The 12,677-nt window shown below is 38.9% G+C and overlaps 1 protein-coding gene across 3 annotated transcripts in view; it reads right to left on the reverse strand.

The window, feature by feature from the left end:
• Nucleotides 1-12,677, reverse strand: part of LOC136864358 (uncharacterized) — a 333,471-nt gene that overhangs the window by 202,962 nt on the left and 117,832 nt on the right. For all 3 annotated transcript variants that reach the window (XM_067141257.2, XM_067141256.2, XM_067141255.2), the window contains exon 7: nt 5,615-5,790. In XM_067141257.2, the coding sequence (XP_066997358.2) occupies nt 5,615-5,790 (176 nt within the window). The remainder of the gene's footprint in view (nt 1-5,614; nt 5,791-12,677) is intronic.

A 12,677-nucleotide genomic window follows, 5' to 3' on the forward strand; every position in this document is an offset into this window, starting at 1 on the left:
AGCCATGCCATAATTAACGTATGGCCACAGCATTTGCCTGGAGTGTGCAGATTATTGGATTATTCATGTATAACCCGTAGAGAGCCAGACAACGATATATTGTTGTTTCGTATATGCGCGTAAAGTGCCAACCACGATATATCGTTGTTTGGATAGTGCGCAATTCTATACGTAGTAGTACAATTTGGGCCGTCAGATTGCAACATCTTATGTGTCGAGTCCATAGATAATTGCCATTAGATTTTAACTACGGTGCTAGATAGTGCGTAAATTCATTCGCTATCATGCATTGAATTTCTAAAGTCCGCGTTCATCTACGACGTATGATCTCCATGACGCGTGAGTAAAATGGCGACTAGCGGGAGAAGTTATTTTGTTAATGATGACGAACTGGGTGTATATCTTAATACTTTTTAGTGTAGAAGAGGATGATGAAGACTCTGATGAGGAATTCCTTCTTCGAACAAGTGAGGAAGGGTAAAGTGAAAGTGTTATTGGGACTGATAACGGCGAGTTTTCTGTAAACACCCAACCACGTGCTCATTGTCCGAATGTGAACATTGAAAGTGGTAATGGCCGTCTGAGTGGGAGTACTGATGATGATGACGGCTGTAACAATATCCAACAGCAACAATTTCCTGTTTTTGGTGAAATTCAATTAGGTCAGGATGAAAAATACCAACTCTAACCTGATTATTATGATACTCCTAGCCCGAGACACGCCCCTTCGTCAGGCGCAAACCTATAGCGTATTTTTATTTTATTTTTCACGGCTCAATTATTGAATCTCATAACTACAGAGATAAGCAGATATGAGAAATCATGTCTTGTCACCATATGCCAGAGCACAGCAGTGGCGCCCGGTTACATTGACTGAAATGAAGGCTTTCATTGCTGTTTTGTTGGAAATGGGTATAACTACAAGGCCGACCATATTTTCTTATTGGGTCAAAAACTCCCGTTATATTCCGTGGTTTGGAAATATGTTCTCAAGAAACAGATTCCAGTTGATCTTGAGATTCTTTCATTTTGTGAACAATGATAATGTATCACCATCTGGTCACCGTGACTACAACCCATGTGCCAGGTTCGATCACATTGTTGAACATTACAGTTGTATATTACGATACCATTGTACATAACTCTTAAACTATTGAAGATAAAAATGTAAAACTTTACCTGTTTATTCATCTAAAATAGGACATTTCAAAGAAATCATCAATATTTACCGCTGACTAGATATTTCTGTTTTTTCTGTTTTGTTTCTGATTTTTAATTTTTGGTGTTTTGAAATTGTTTGGAAATTTTTTTTTTTTTCAAAATACCCAAGAGCATTTTAGTGCTGTAATTTAGTTCAGCAGTAAGAATGTCTTCTTGGTAACATTTAATAAAAATTTCAAGTAATAGTTATAATATTTGTGAACTATATAGTCCAGTGAGTGAGAACCTGCAAAATTCTCTAAATCTGTCTGGCACTCTTGGCATACTGTGAGCAATCGGGCCTGGCACTAAGAGGGATAAACTACCCATTTTCCATATATGTGTGTGACTGGTGCTTATTTAAGTAAAACAAAATTTCACTGGAAGAAATTAATTTCTGAGGTCCCAAAAATTTTGTTATACTGGTATTTAAATGTACAAGAGCTAAGATCTGATTCTGTGAAGACAAGATCCCAGTTGACCAAACCCCTTAAACTTCAGCCGAGCCTCAGCGTCAGGTCCAATGTGCCAGTCGTAAGCGTCAAAAATGTCAAGTGAACTCCAACTGTAAACAGATCAAAACCTGTGTGGAAAATGTTCGCGGAAGGTAACCACTTGCATAAATTGCTTATCAAGTGCTTGAGTAACTCTCTAAACAAACAGAGACTAGAGTCCACATAAATAATTATCACCATCTCATAAGCTTTTCACACAGACATTCGATTGCTAGTATGCCAACATATTGTTACCTAGCAGAAGTGAAGTAAAATTGACAATTATAAATACTTAACAATGGGTTGCTTTGTATACAATAAATTCCAATATTAACTACATGGTTTTAAAATACATTACTGAATATTCAGAAGTCTCCCAGCCCCTCAAAGCTAGATACAGTAGAACCTCGATTATCCGTTCCCGGAAGCTACGTTTTCCCGTATTATCCGTTTAAATTACGTGGTCCCGCGAGCATCCTAATTAAATCACGTTGTAAAAATCCCGCATTATCCGTTCCTCGAAGAAACGATTTCCCGTATCAACCGTTCAGAAATGTCAGTCCCATCAACGCTAAATCCTCGATCACGCGTTTTTCAAGAAACTGTATCTCACGAAAGGGCGGCAACGCATACTTGCGGATCTTGGTGTTAACGTCCAGTCATAGCAGTAATTTGAGGAAGAGGAAAAGCGATCGGCGGTGAACTTGCATAAGGGACCATCTTAGCATCGCATTCAGGTGGTATTGTTTAGAGAATCGAAATCACAAAGCAGAGTGTGTCCACAATAATTGGAAGGAGACAGAGCGCATTTCGACAGCTCTACTTGAAGACGGAATGAGTTTCGTCAAATGTTCGTACTTGCAAAGCGTCTACATTATGTCCAGGGTTAGATGTTTACTTTTTTATTTCGAGTATATCGCCGAACAGGTTTTCGGCACTTCCCGCAGGGCACTGTATAGTCACTGAGCTTTCAGGCAGGAATCTAAACTGCTCCTTCTTAAGTAACATAAATTTAGTATTTTAATATTATCGCATACGATTACGTTATCGAGACCTGAACAGATGTTTCACCTTACATACATAAAGCCATGGGAGGTTTTGGGATTGCCTTTTACTGTTTTGTTCCTAATGTAAGACTAGGAATTTCACGTTATTGTGTTAAAATGTTAAAACCGCAGTCGTTTTATTTGCGCACGTTACATGTAAAAACCTTTGCATCAATTCGCACTCGTACCGACTTGGACAGCGAGGGCGTTTTCCAGCTGAGGTCAAGGTCGCGAATAACCGTACATTCGGAAGTTTTGATGATATTTTTTCTCTTTCCAATTTAATCGTGATTAGTGACGGACATTATTGAATATAATGCATTCGAAAACTTGAGAATCGATACTTACATTCGAAATAATATTCTCGAGTTCAACATAACCTTTAAAAGTCGATGTAGGCCGTAGGCCTAATTTGCGCGGTAGATTTCCACAAACTGACTACGAACAGTATACCGGTGACCAAATTACAATGGAAGATTTAAAGAAAAAGGGATTTCGCCATCATGTTGGACGATTTTGTATCCAATGTGCTTTATTTTATTAGATTAGAAAATTAAAAAATACTTGTGGTCGATTGTTTGGCTTAATGTTATTAGGTTTTTCGAACAGTTTGACCGATCAAAGTTGCTGAACTGAAAGAAGTTTCCCCGGTAAAACTGAATGTAAAGTTTCGAGACTTTTAAGTCGCGTACCGGTAATTAATGTTTGAAGCCGGCCCCGCGGTCGAACTTGCCTGCCTCTAAACCGGAGGACCCAGGTTCGATTCCCGGCCAGGTCAGACACATTTACCTGGATATGAGGGCTGGTTCCAGGTTCACTCATTCTACGATTACCTTTAATTGAGGCGCTATTTAATGGTGAGATGGCGATCCCGGTCTAGAGGTAGGAATAACGGCCGAGAGGATTCGTCACACTGACCATGCGTCACCTCGTAATCTGCAGGCGTTCGGACCGAGCAGCGGTCGCTTGGTAGGCGGAAGGCTCATTGGGGCTATAGTTTGGTTTAGGGGTGTTTGTAAGATTTTAAATATACATTTTTTTTTTTTTTGTGATGTTTAGCCAAATTGTTCATGGTTCATTCATTCCCGGATTTTCCGTTTTCCCGTGTTGTACTTTTTTTTCGGTGGTCCCTCCAAAAACGGAGAATCGAGGTTCCACTGTACAGTAGAAGCTTGATAATTGGAAATTGGTTAATTCAAAATCCCGCCTAATTCAAAGGAGCTCTCGTTCCCGGAAACATTAGATATGATTTTGCATGTTATTTAAATTGTTTAATTCAAAGTAAGGATAATTCGTAATTCGAAGTACAATGTCGGCCCCATTACCAAAATTCAGACTTAATTCAAAACTGCCTTTACAGGGGTAGCTTTCTGCACTTTCACACTCCTCGGTGTGTCTGCAATGTGCTTCATAATTGCTAAGTTCGAGTGAAATCGGAATTCTTTTGTATTCAACGTTTTAAGGAATGCCATAATAGCATGCAGTAGGCAGTGTGCGGAGAAACGGAACCCGTGAATACTGGCGATGCCGACAGTTGACGAAAAGCGTGGCTCATATAATCAAATCATAGCACCGAACAATATTGTCATTCCCGATGAAACTGCACTGCTTTCTTTTAATGCTGAGCCCAAATGGTCTTATGGTATTAAAGGGGAAAGTACGTCGGGAAATCGTACTGTACTGTGTTGCAATGCACATGGAAGGGAGAGAATTCCTTCCAAACGTCATAGGGAAGTTCGATAAGCCACAATGTTTTAAGGGCATCAGGCATTTTCGGTGCATGTACAAGGCATCTAAAAATGCAAAAAGTAGAGTAATCCAAAAAATAATGCATTTGCACAGAGGGCCAAGCACAATTTATCGTCTTTGAATCGTGTGATTTTTTTCTTTCGTTGCGTGAGGTTATGTTTGTCGGTGATTTATCCAAGTACATTATTTGAACATTGTAAATGCACCTTGTTGGATACATTTCGGAAATAGCTTTTTTTCCATGGCGGGAAATCGTACAAGGGTAGAGTGACTGTATTGTGTTGTCATGCAGAAGGAAGCGAGAGACTTTCTCCCCTCGTCACAGGAAAGTTCAATTAGCCACGATGTTTTAAGGGTGTCAGGTACTTTCTGTGCAAGTACAGAGCATCTAAAATGCATACAGTACAGTAATCCAATGAATAAAGCACTTGCACATGGGAGCCAGCATAGATTTCTCCTCGTCTTTGAATCATGCTTTTCTTTCTTTCTTTCATTGCGAGAGGTTATGTTTGTCAGTGAGTTATCCAAGTGCATTACTTGAATACTCTAAATGCTCATTCTCAGATGCATTTTGGAAATCGTTTTTTTCCCATGGTATTTGAAAGGTTTAAACTATGAATCAAGGTTAACTGCTTGCAGTTACGGGCCTTAGAATATTTCGTAACGCGGCAAGGGTTGGTACTTCTGGATTATGAATTGGCAGTCAATTTGAAATCACGTAATTCAAAGTCCGATTTTTGAGTCCCAATGACTTTGAATTAACGAGGTTTTACTGTATACATCAGTAAGCAGCAGCAGTTAAAATGACTGCCTGTGATCTTTATAGGTTATGAGGAAAGTTCAGCCATTCTAGTGTTAACCAACTGCAACATTTTCCATAGCTCCATTTTCTGTAGTTCATTGAATGGCTCGTTTAAACACTTCTTTAAGAAGTTTCAATTTTCTATTCAGTGCAGTGGAGAACTGATTTCTGTAAGTCTAGTAAAAGGGTGTAGAAGTGACTCTTACATATAGCGCAAATGAAATGAGCCTGAGTTGTGTTAATTAGTCCATGTTATTACCATTTCTAAACAGAGTTGCTATGACGCACATCATGCTGTTGAATTAATGTTATTTGGTTATTACCTGAGCTCGTTGTTGCTGTTGTTACTGTTCCTGGCTGAAGGGATGGCCAGGCTTCTTTGCTGCATGGCTGAATTGTACTAGGATTTGTACTGGAGCTCGTACAGCTGCCTGATGGATTCACGTTTTGACAGCTCAGTGCAGTTAAGGCTACAGCTGGAGGTGATGGCGTGGGTTTCCTGTTGTATGAAATAGAACAAAAAGTAAGAATTTATTTATTTATTCAGCATATGGCAACACTTTGGAATATACAACAATATATAAATGATATACTAAAATAACAAGGGCATTATTACAATTAGACATAAAACAGAGTATACAATGACAATGTATGTATTCACTTATATAGTGAGAGTTAATTTGTCTATTCAGTTAACAGCATCTGGAGTCAGCGTTAGAAAGTCCTGCAGATCTCCCGAGTATGACGTAATACTACACTGCTGCACAATGTGTTGGATGGTCTGGGGAGTTTCTCTACAAACACAAGATGGATCAGAAATTTTGTTCCATTTGTAGAGGAAGTCATTACATACTCCATGGTTTGTACGAATTCTGTTGGCAGTTTTCCAAGTATGCCGAGGCAGACCAAAACCAGCTGGTTTAATTTGGGTATTCAAAACAGTTATAATGTCTGGTGGTGCATGTTGGATCCCTTTTTTTTTTTTTCCAATGATCATTTATATTGAGCCCGTACTGAAAAGTTCAACAGCAGATTTTATTGCTGGATGTCTGGATTTTAACCTGCCACATATTGCACTTGGAATGTAGTCATGAATTGGAAGGTCAGGGCGAGCCAATATTTTCTTATACTCACGTAACAAAGCATCCTGTCTTCTCAGTGCAGGTAGTTGAATGTAACAAAGTTGGAAGCCAAATTGTTGGAGTAGTTTTTAGACAACCTGTGATTGTACACATTGTAGTATTGAGCTGCATGTCGAGTTTGCTGGTATGGTTGCTGGGTTGCTGTTTAGCCAAATTGGAGCACAGTATTCTGTTGTAATAAAGACTAGTCCCAGTGCAGAGCAATGAAGTGTTGCAGCTGTTGATCCCCATGTAGTACCACATAGCTTTTGAAGGATGTAGTTCCTGGAATGAACTTTGGCTGTTGTATTATTCAGGTGTTGTCGAAAAGTTAGGGATCTGTCAAGTGTGACACCCAAATACTTTGGAGTAGGTTTATATTCAACTAGATTTTCATTGAAACAGATTTTCAGTTGTCAGTTTGTGTGTTTGTTATGAAGATGAAAACATGAAGATTCTCTTTTACTTGGGCTTAGTGTGAGTCGCCACTTGTAATACTGCCAAAGGACTGAAAGATCGTCTGTCAATATCCTTTCAGTTTCCTCTATGCATTTTCTACAAGGAACTGCTATTTTTGTTTCTTTTAGCTCTTTAGGAATGTGACCAGTCTTCAGAATATCACCAAAGAACCTTGCTAAACATAGTTTGGCATATGGACCAGTATTCAGTAGGAATTCGTTATGTATACCATTAAACCCACAGGCTTTCCCAGCTTTTATGATTTTAAGTGCTGAACTAACCTCTTCTTGCATAAATGGTTGTGAATATTCTGTATGAATTTTTCAATTAGCTTTGACATTTCTAACTTACTGTTTTACCATTCTTGTATGTATTTTATCTCTAGGAGATCTTGATAAAGAGAAGATTCAATCAGCAACTTTGTTAGATGATACCAGGGTTTCCCTCCTCTGAGCAGGTGGGCTAGCTCCAAGCTTCTTCAATAAATTCCAAGCTTTTCTACTGGAATGTTTGAAGTCAAGATTTTTTGCAGTTTGCATCTATTTCTCCCGACGAGCTACATCAAGTGTTCTGAGCAGTTCCTCTCCAATTTCATTGTCGTAACTTCTGAGAAATTCTTCATAAAGATCCCGATTTTCTTTATTCCTGTTTTTTTCTATTTGCTTTACGTCGCACCGACACAGATAGGTCTCATGGCGACGATGGGACAGGAAAGGCCTAGGAATGGGAAGGAAACGGCCATGGCCTTAATTAAGGTACAGCCACAGCATTTGCCTGGTGTGAAAATGGGAAACCACGGAAAACCATCTTCAGGGATGCCAAATGTTGGGTTATACCCACTATCTCCTGGATGCGAACTCACAGCTGCACGCTCCTGACCACACGGCCAACTCGCCCGGTTTTCATTATTCCAACCAGGTATATACTTCTTTCGATAACTTCTTGGGATATGTTTTTTAGCTGTTGATATTACAGTGCCTAAGAACCGCTTATAATTAGAAGATATGGATGGTATCCATCTCAAGCATTTGTCAAGATCTATGGAAAAATTCTGCCAATCAGCTTTCTGGAAGTTCTATCATGGTCTAGGAAAAGATGAGATAACACTGACCTGGATACGAAGTTCAAGGAGAACAGGTGGGGGACGATCGCTGCTCACGTCCGTAGGAATTACCTCCTCAATACCCTACACGTGTCCCCTGGGTGGTGCTAAGCGAGCAACAATAATTCACTGGTGGCCAAACTATCAACAGTTGTTGATCTCCTGGCCATAATGCACATGATTAATACTTCAGAAGTAAATATCGGTCCTTTTGAGGACAACCAGACATTGAAACTAGGACAGAACATCCGTATTTGTCAGATCAACATAGAAGGCATCAGTACGTCTAAATGCCAATGTATCTCAAGGCTCTTACAAAAATATAAAGTAGACATACTTCTTGTACAAGAATCTCACATAGAGAATGAAGATCAATCCAGAAGGAAAGCAAGAATTCCTGGATATGATGTGATAGGGATAACTTATCGTCATTATGGTAATATATGTTCGTAGTAATATTGCAGATACCTGTCTATTGACAACATCAACAGATGATGACATCCATACAATTACAATCAAAGTTGGTGATTGTATATGTACACAAGAAGTAAGAAAATTCCAGATCATAGTAATTTACTGTTTTTGATGAGTTTTCAATAATGAAATAGACAATCTTGATATGTTTAGCACTCACTTGAAAATACCTGTAACACACTGAGGAAAAAAAAGAGGAAAAAGCCACCAACAGACCTACTGTTGGCTTACAGAGGGCATTTCAAAACTTTTCATTCATGACACGAATAATGTAGCAAATTTTCAATGTTGATACTGACCTTAATTTTACCAATTTTGTTCTGGAGCTGTAATCAGGTCAAGAGAATGCTCCAAATTTCATGAGCCTCCACACTTCACAACAGTGCAAGTGGTGCCTGTTAAGTTGAATTACAATAATATATGTACTTAGAATGGTATTTCTCATTGCATTCATGGGAAATATTTCCAAAAACATGAAACAAGGTTTCCCTGGAGCAACTAAGGGAAAAAGAAAGAAAAAAAGAAGCTCACTATGCTGATAGAATGACTGAGAATCAAAGAGCTAAAACATAAGTTACTGAGCTGTCTCCTGTATAAATGCATGACTATGGAGGCTGATAGCCTTAAAAATTTACATGCAGGCTAGGGAACAACACATTACTACATTAGCTCTAGGAGAACAAGGCTGGATTATCACCTTACAAAGACATGGTGACAAAGCAGTTATAGAGCGACTCCACAACATCAAACTCTATGGAGGATATTTGCACTAATTGTAGGGTTGTATCCCCTAACAGAAACATCTAGCTTCAATCCCTAAAAAACAAATTCAGATCAGTACTAACACTGTTGTAAGTCAGAGCCTGGTGAGAGATTTTTCTTATGCCAGCAACCCATCTGATCTACTGATAAAGTGTGTGCCAAATTCAGATGGGAAGCCCTTGTAACTAAATTGGGTTTCATAAGATCCACTGCCAAGTTCTTAAGGTAGGGCAATTTGAAAATTCAATTTGAAAATAATATAGCTGTTAATGGATCCTACATTTATTAGTATGAAAAATACTGTTAGTGGCCATTTATTGCTGATTGTTGACACTGAATATGAGTCTAAAAAAAAAAAAAAAAAAAAAAAAAAAGCAAGAAAAGGAATACTGGGCGAGTTGGCCGTGCGGTTAGGGGCGCGCGGCTGTGAGTTTGCATCCGGGAGATAGTGGGTTTGAATCCCACTGTCGGCAGCTCAGAAGATGGTTTTCCGTGGTTTCCCATTTTCCCACCAGGCAAATGCGGGGGCTGTACCTTAATTAAGGCCACGGCCACTTCCTTCCACGTCCTAGGCCTTTCTTATACCATCGTCGCCAGAAGACCTATCTGTGTCGGTGCGACGTAAAGACACTAGCAAAAAAAGAAACTAATAGTGTATTTAGTAAAACTGAAGAATTCTGATCACATAAATGAATTCTAACAAGATGTCAAGTACTCACCTCGCTGGTCCCTTTAGTATGTGTACTGCCTCGCCTTACCGTGACCGACTACTAATGTCAGGCAGCTGGTCAGGTGCAGGCGCAGAGGGTGTGGTGAGAATGAGAGGAGAAATGGTATGGTAGGGGAAGCATACTGTTGACTGGAGGACTGTATCGCTGGTAGTATCTTTTTTTTTTTTTTTGTGTGTGTGATGTTATTGCTAAAACTTCATCTAATAAGATGTTTTTGTACTATCAGTAATTTATGTTAAAATTTGGATTCGATTCGATTTCTAATCTATTTTAGCAAACAGTTTTGACTATGTTCAAATGGACACCTGTATTTGCTGTGTGTAAGATTGCTGTCTTGGTCTATTGTAATAAACATAGGGTGAAAATCATTCATATGCTTATTCATTGCCAAATATCTATTGTATACCTACCGTATATATATTTTTTGCATTTGTATGTTCAAGGTAACGCGTTACGAAGTTTCTTCTGGTTTGGCCTATATAAGTTATTTCACACCGCGCACATTTTAATTTATAAATTCCCAAATTTAGATATCTATTTTTTTTGTAATATTATGGTGACTATATATATTAATGGACTATTGGTGTTATTTGTTCGAAATGCTACTTCACAGTTGTGTTTTATTTTTTGAAGATGTTAGCAATTTTATAAATATTATTATTAAAGGTGTAAGTTGCAAAGTTCTTATTGTCTTTTGTAAGTTTTGTTGGTGGTTTTTATTTTATTTTGTTGATTATTTTGTCCATGTAATTTATAGTGTAACCATTATCAGTAGCTGTTTTATAAATAATATTTCTTTTTTGAAGTCTTCTTGTGACAGATATATTATAGAGCCTATAATTAATCATATTGTGGAAAGCAGCTCTTTTATGAATTCCTGGATGGTGTCAATCCCTGCGTATAGTACTGGTAATTTGGATTGTTTTTCTATAAATTTTGTATGACAAGTGATCTTTGTTCCTTTCTACTCTAAGATCTAAAAAATGTAGTTTTTATCATGTTTTACTTCTAAAGTAAATTTTATGTAAAGATCTATTTCATTTAGTTGATCTAGTATTCTAGAATTGTTAGTTTTTTGATCTATTACTACAAAAATGTCATTGACAAATCTAAGCCAGGTCATGATTCCCTGTATGATTTTTAGGATTTTGTTTTTCCCTATATTATCAATGCATAATCAAAGTCTCCCATGCCTTTGCTGGCAAGACCTAGCATTTTCAGTGCACTATGTCTTCTGGTACGGGCTAGAGCAATTCTGTTACTTTCATTAACCTGTCTCAGTCCCATTCTTGGCTTTGACGACATGAAAGTGACCAAGGTATGAGTGACGCTAGTAATGCCATTCCTTATGCTGCCAGTCCCTGTTATGGACAGTGTGAAAATATTGCTCATAGGGTCAGTTGGAGTGTTCATTTTAGTGGGCTTGGCAGACTGATATGTAATAGCAATGTCTGACTCAGTGAGGAAAGCAACGGGAAACTACCTCACTTCTCATTTCCCTAGTATGCCTCTTCAGCGACACCTAGGCCACCTATGACAGCTGATGATGGAACTGTTGAGGATCAAACCAGCCTCCGGGCTGAGCACTTAACATATATACAGGGTCTCCCATGTAAATAAAGACCGTCCAAGCGGTGTTTTTACACTCCAATACGTAAGGTGCAGCATTGGAAGCGCGCGCACAGTTTTTGACCTTGCAAGCAGCGTGCGCATGTTCGACCTCGCAAGCATCAGTCGCCAGTCTGAATCTCAGCTGTTAATATGGTGAGACAGTTATCATTGCAACACCGTATTTTCGTACGTAAAACTTATTTTAAGTATGAGTCGGCTTGATGGGTATGTGATACATTTGTTCAGCTATTTCCTGGTGAAGTGCCACCTTCAGGAGCACAGATTCACGCAACTGTAAATAAATTTGAAACTACTGGCTCAGAGCTCAATAAAAAACATCTGCGCACACAAGTAGTTTTAACAGAGGAAAAGCTAGCACTGGTGTGGATCTTCAATAGTCACCAAATAAATCACTCACAAAATTAGCAGAACAAGTAGGGGTTTGGGTTTCTTCTGCACACAGAGCTACAAAGCTGTTACACATCAAACCAAACAGGTTTCCAAGAGCCCATTGTTTAAAACCTCCTGATACAGCCACACGAGTGAGATTGTGAGTTGTAACTTGCATCATTAAATGATCGTTTATTTGACCCACAGCTTGTGTTCTTTTTGGATAAGGCCTGGTTTCATCTTAATGGTTAAGTGAACAGTCGTACTCTCACTATTGGTGTGCATAAAATTTTTTTTTTTGCTATTTGTTTTACGTCGCACCGACACAGATAGGTCTTGTGGTGGTGATAAGGCAGGAAAGGCCTAGGAATGGCAAGGAAGCAGCTGTGGTCTTAAATAAGGTACAGCCCCAGCATTTGCCTGGTGTAAAAATGGGAAACCACGGAAAACCATCTTCAGGGCTACCGACAGTAGGGTTCGAACCCACTATCTCCCGGATGCCAGCTCACAGCTGCGCGCTCCTAACCGCACGGCCAACTCGCCCGGTACATAAAATCGTAATGGTGTTTATGAAGTCCCTCATTATGATACGAAGATTGGTGTTTGGTGTGTTAGTGCAAGACTAATAATTGGGCCTATATATTTCGAGACAACAGTAAAGGCAGAGGGGTACCAAGGTAAGATTTTGATGCCGTTTTTCAATCAGTTAATGGAAGAAGAAAAATCGAGTGGGTGG

The sequence above is a fragment of the Anabrus simplex genome, chromosome 2 (genome assembly GCF_040414725.1).
Source record: "Anabrus simplex isolate iqAnaSimp1 chromosome 2, ASM4041472v1, whole genome shotgun sequence".
Classification (NCBI taxonomy): Eukaryota; Metazoa; Arthropoda; class Insecta; order Orthoptera; family Tettigoniidae; genus Anabrus; species Anabrus simplex.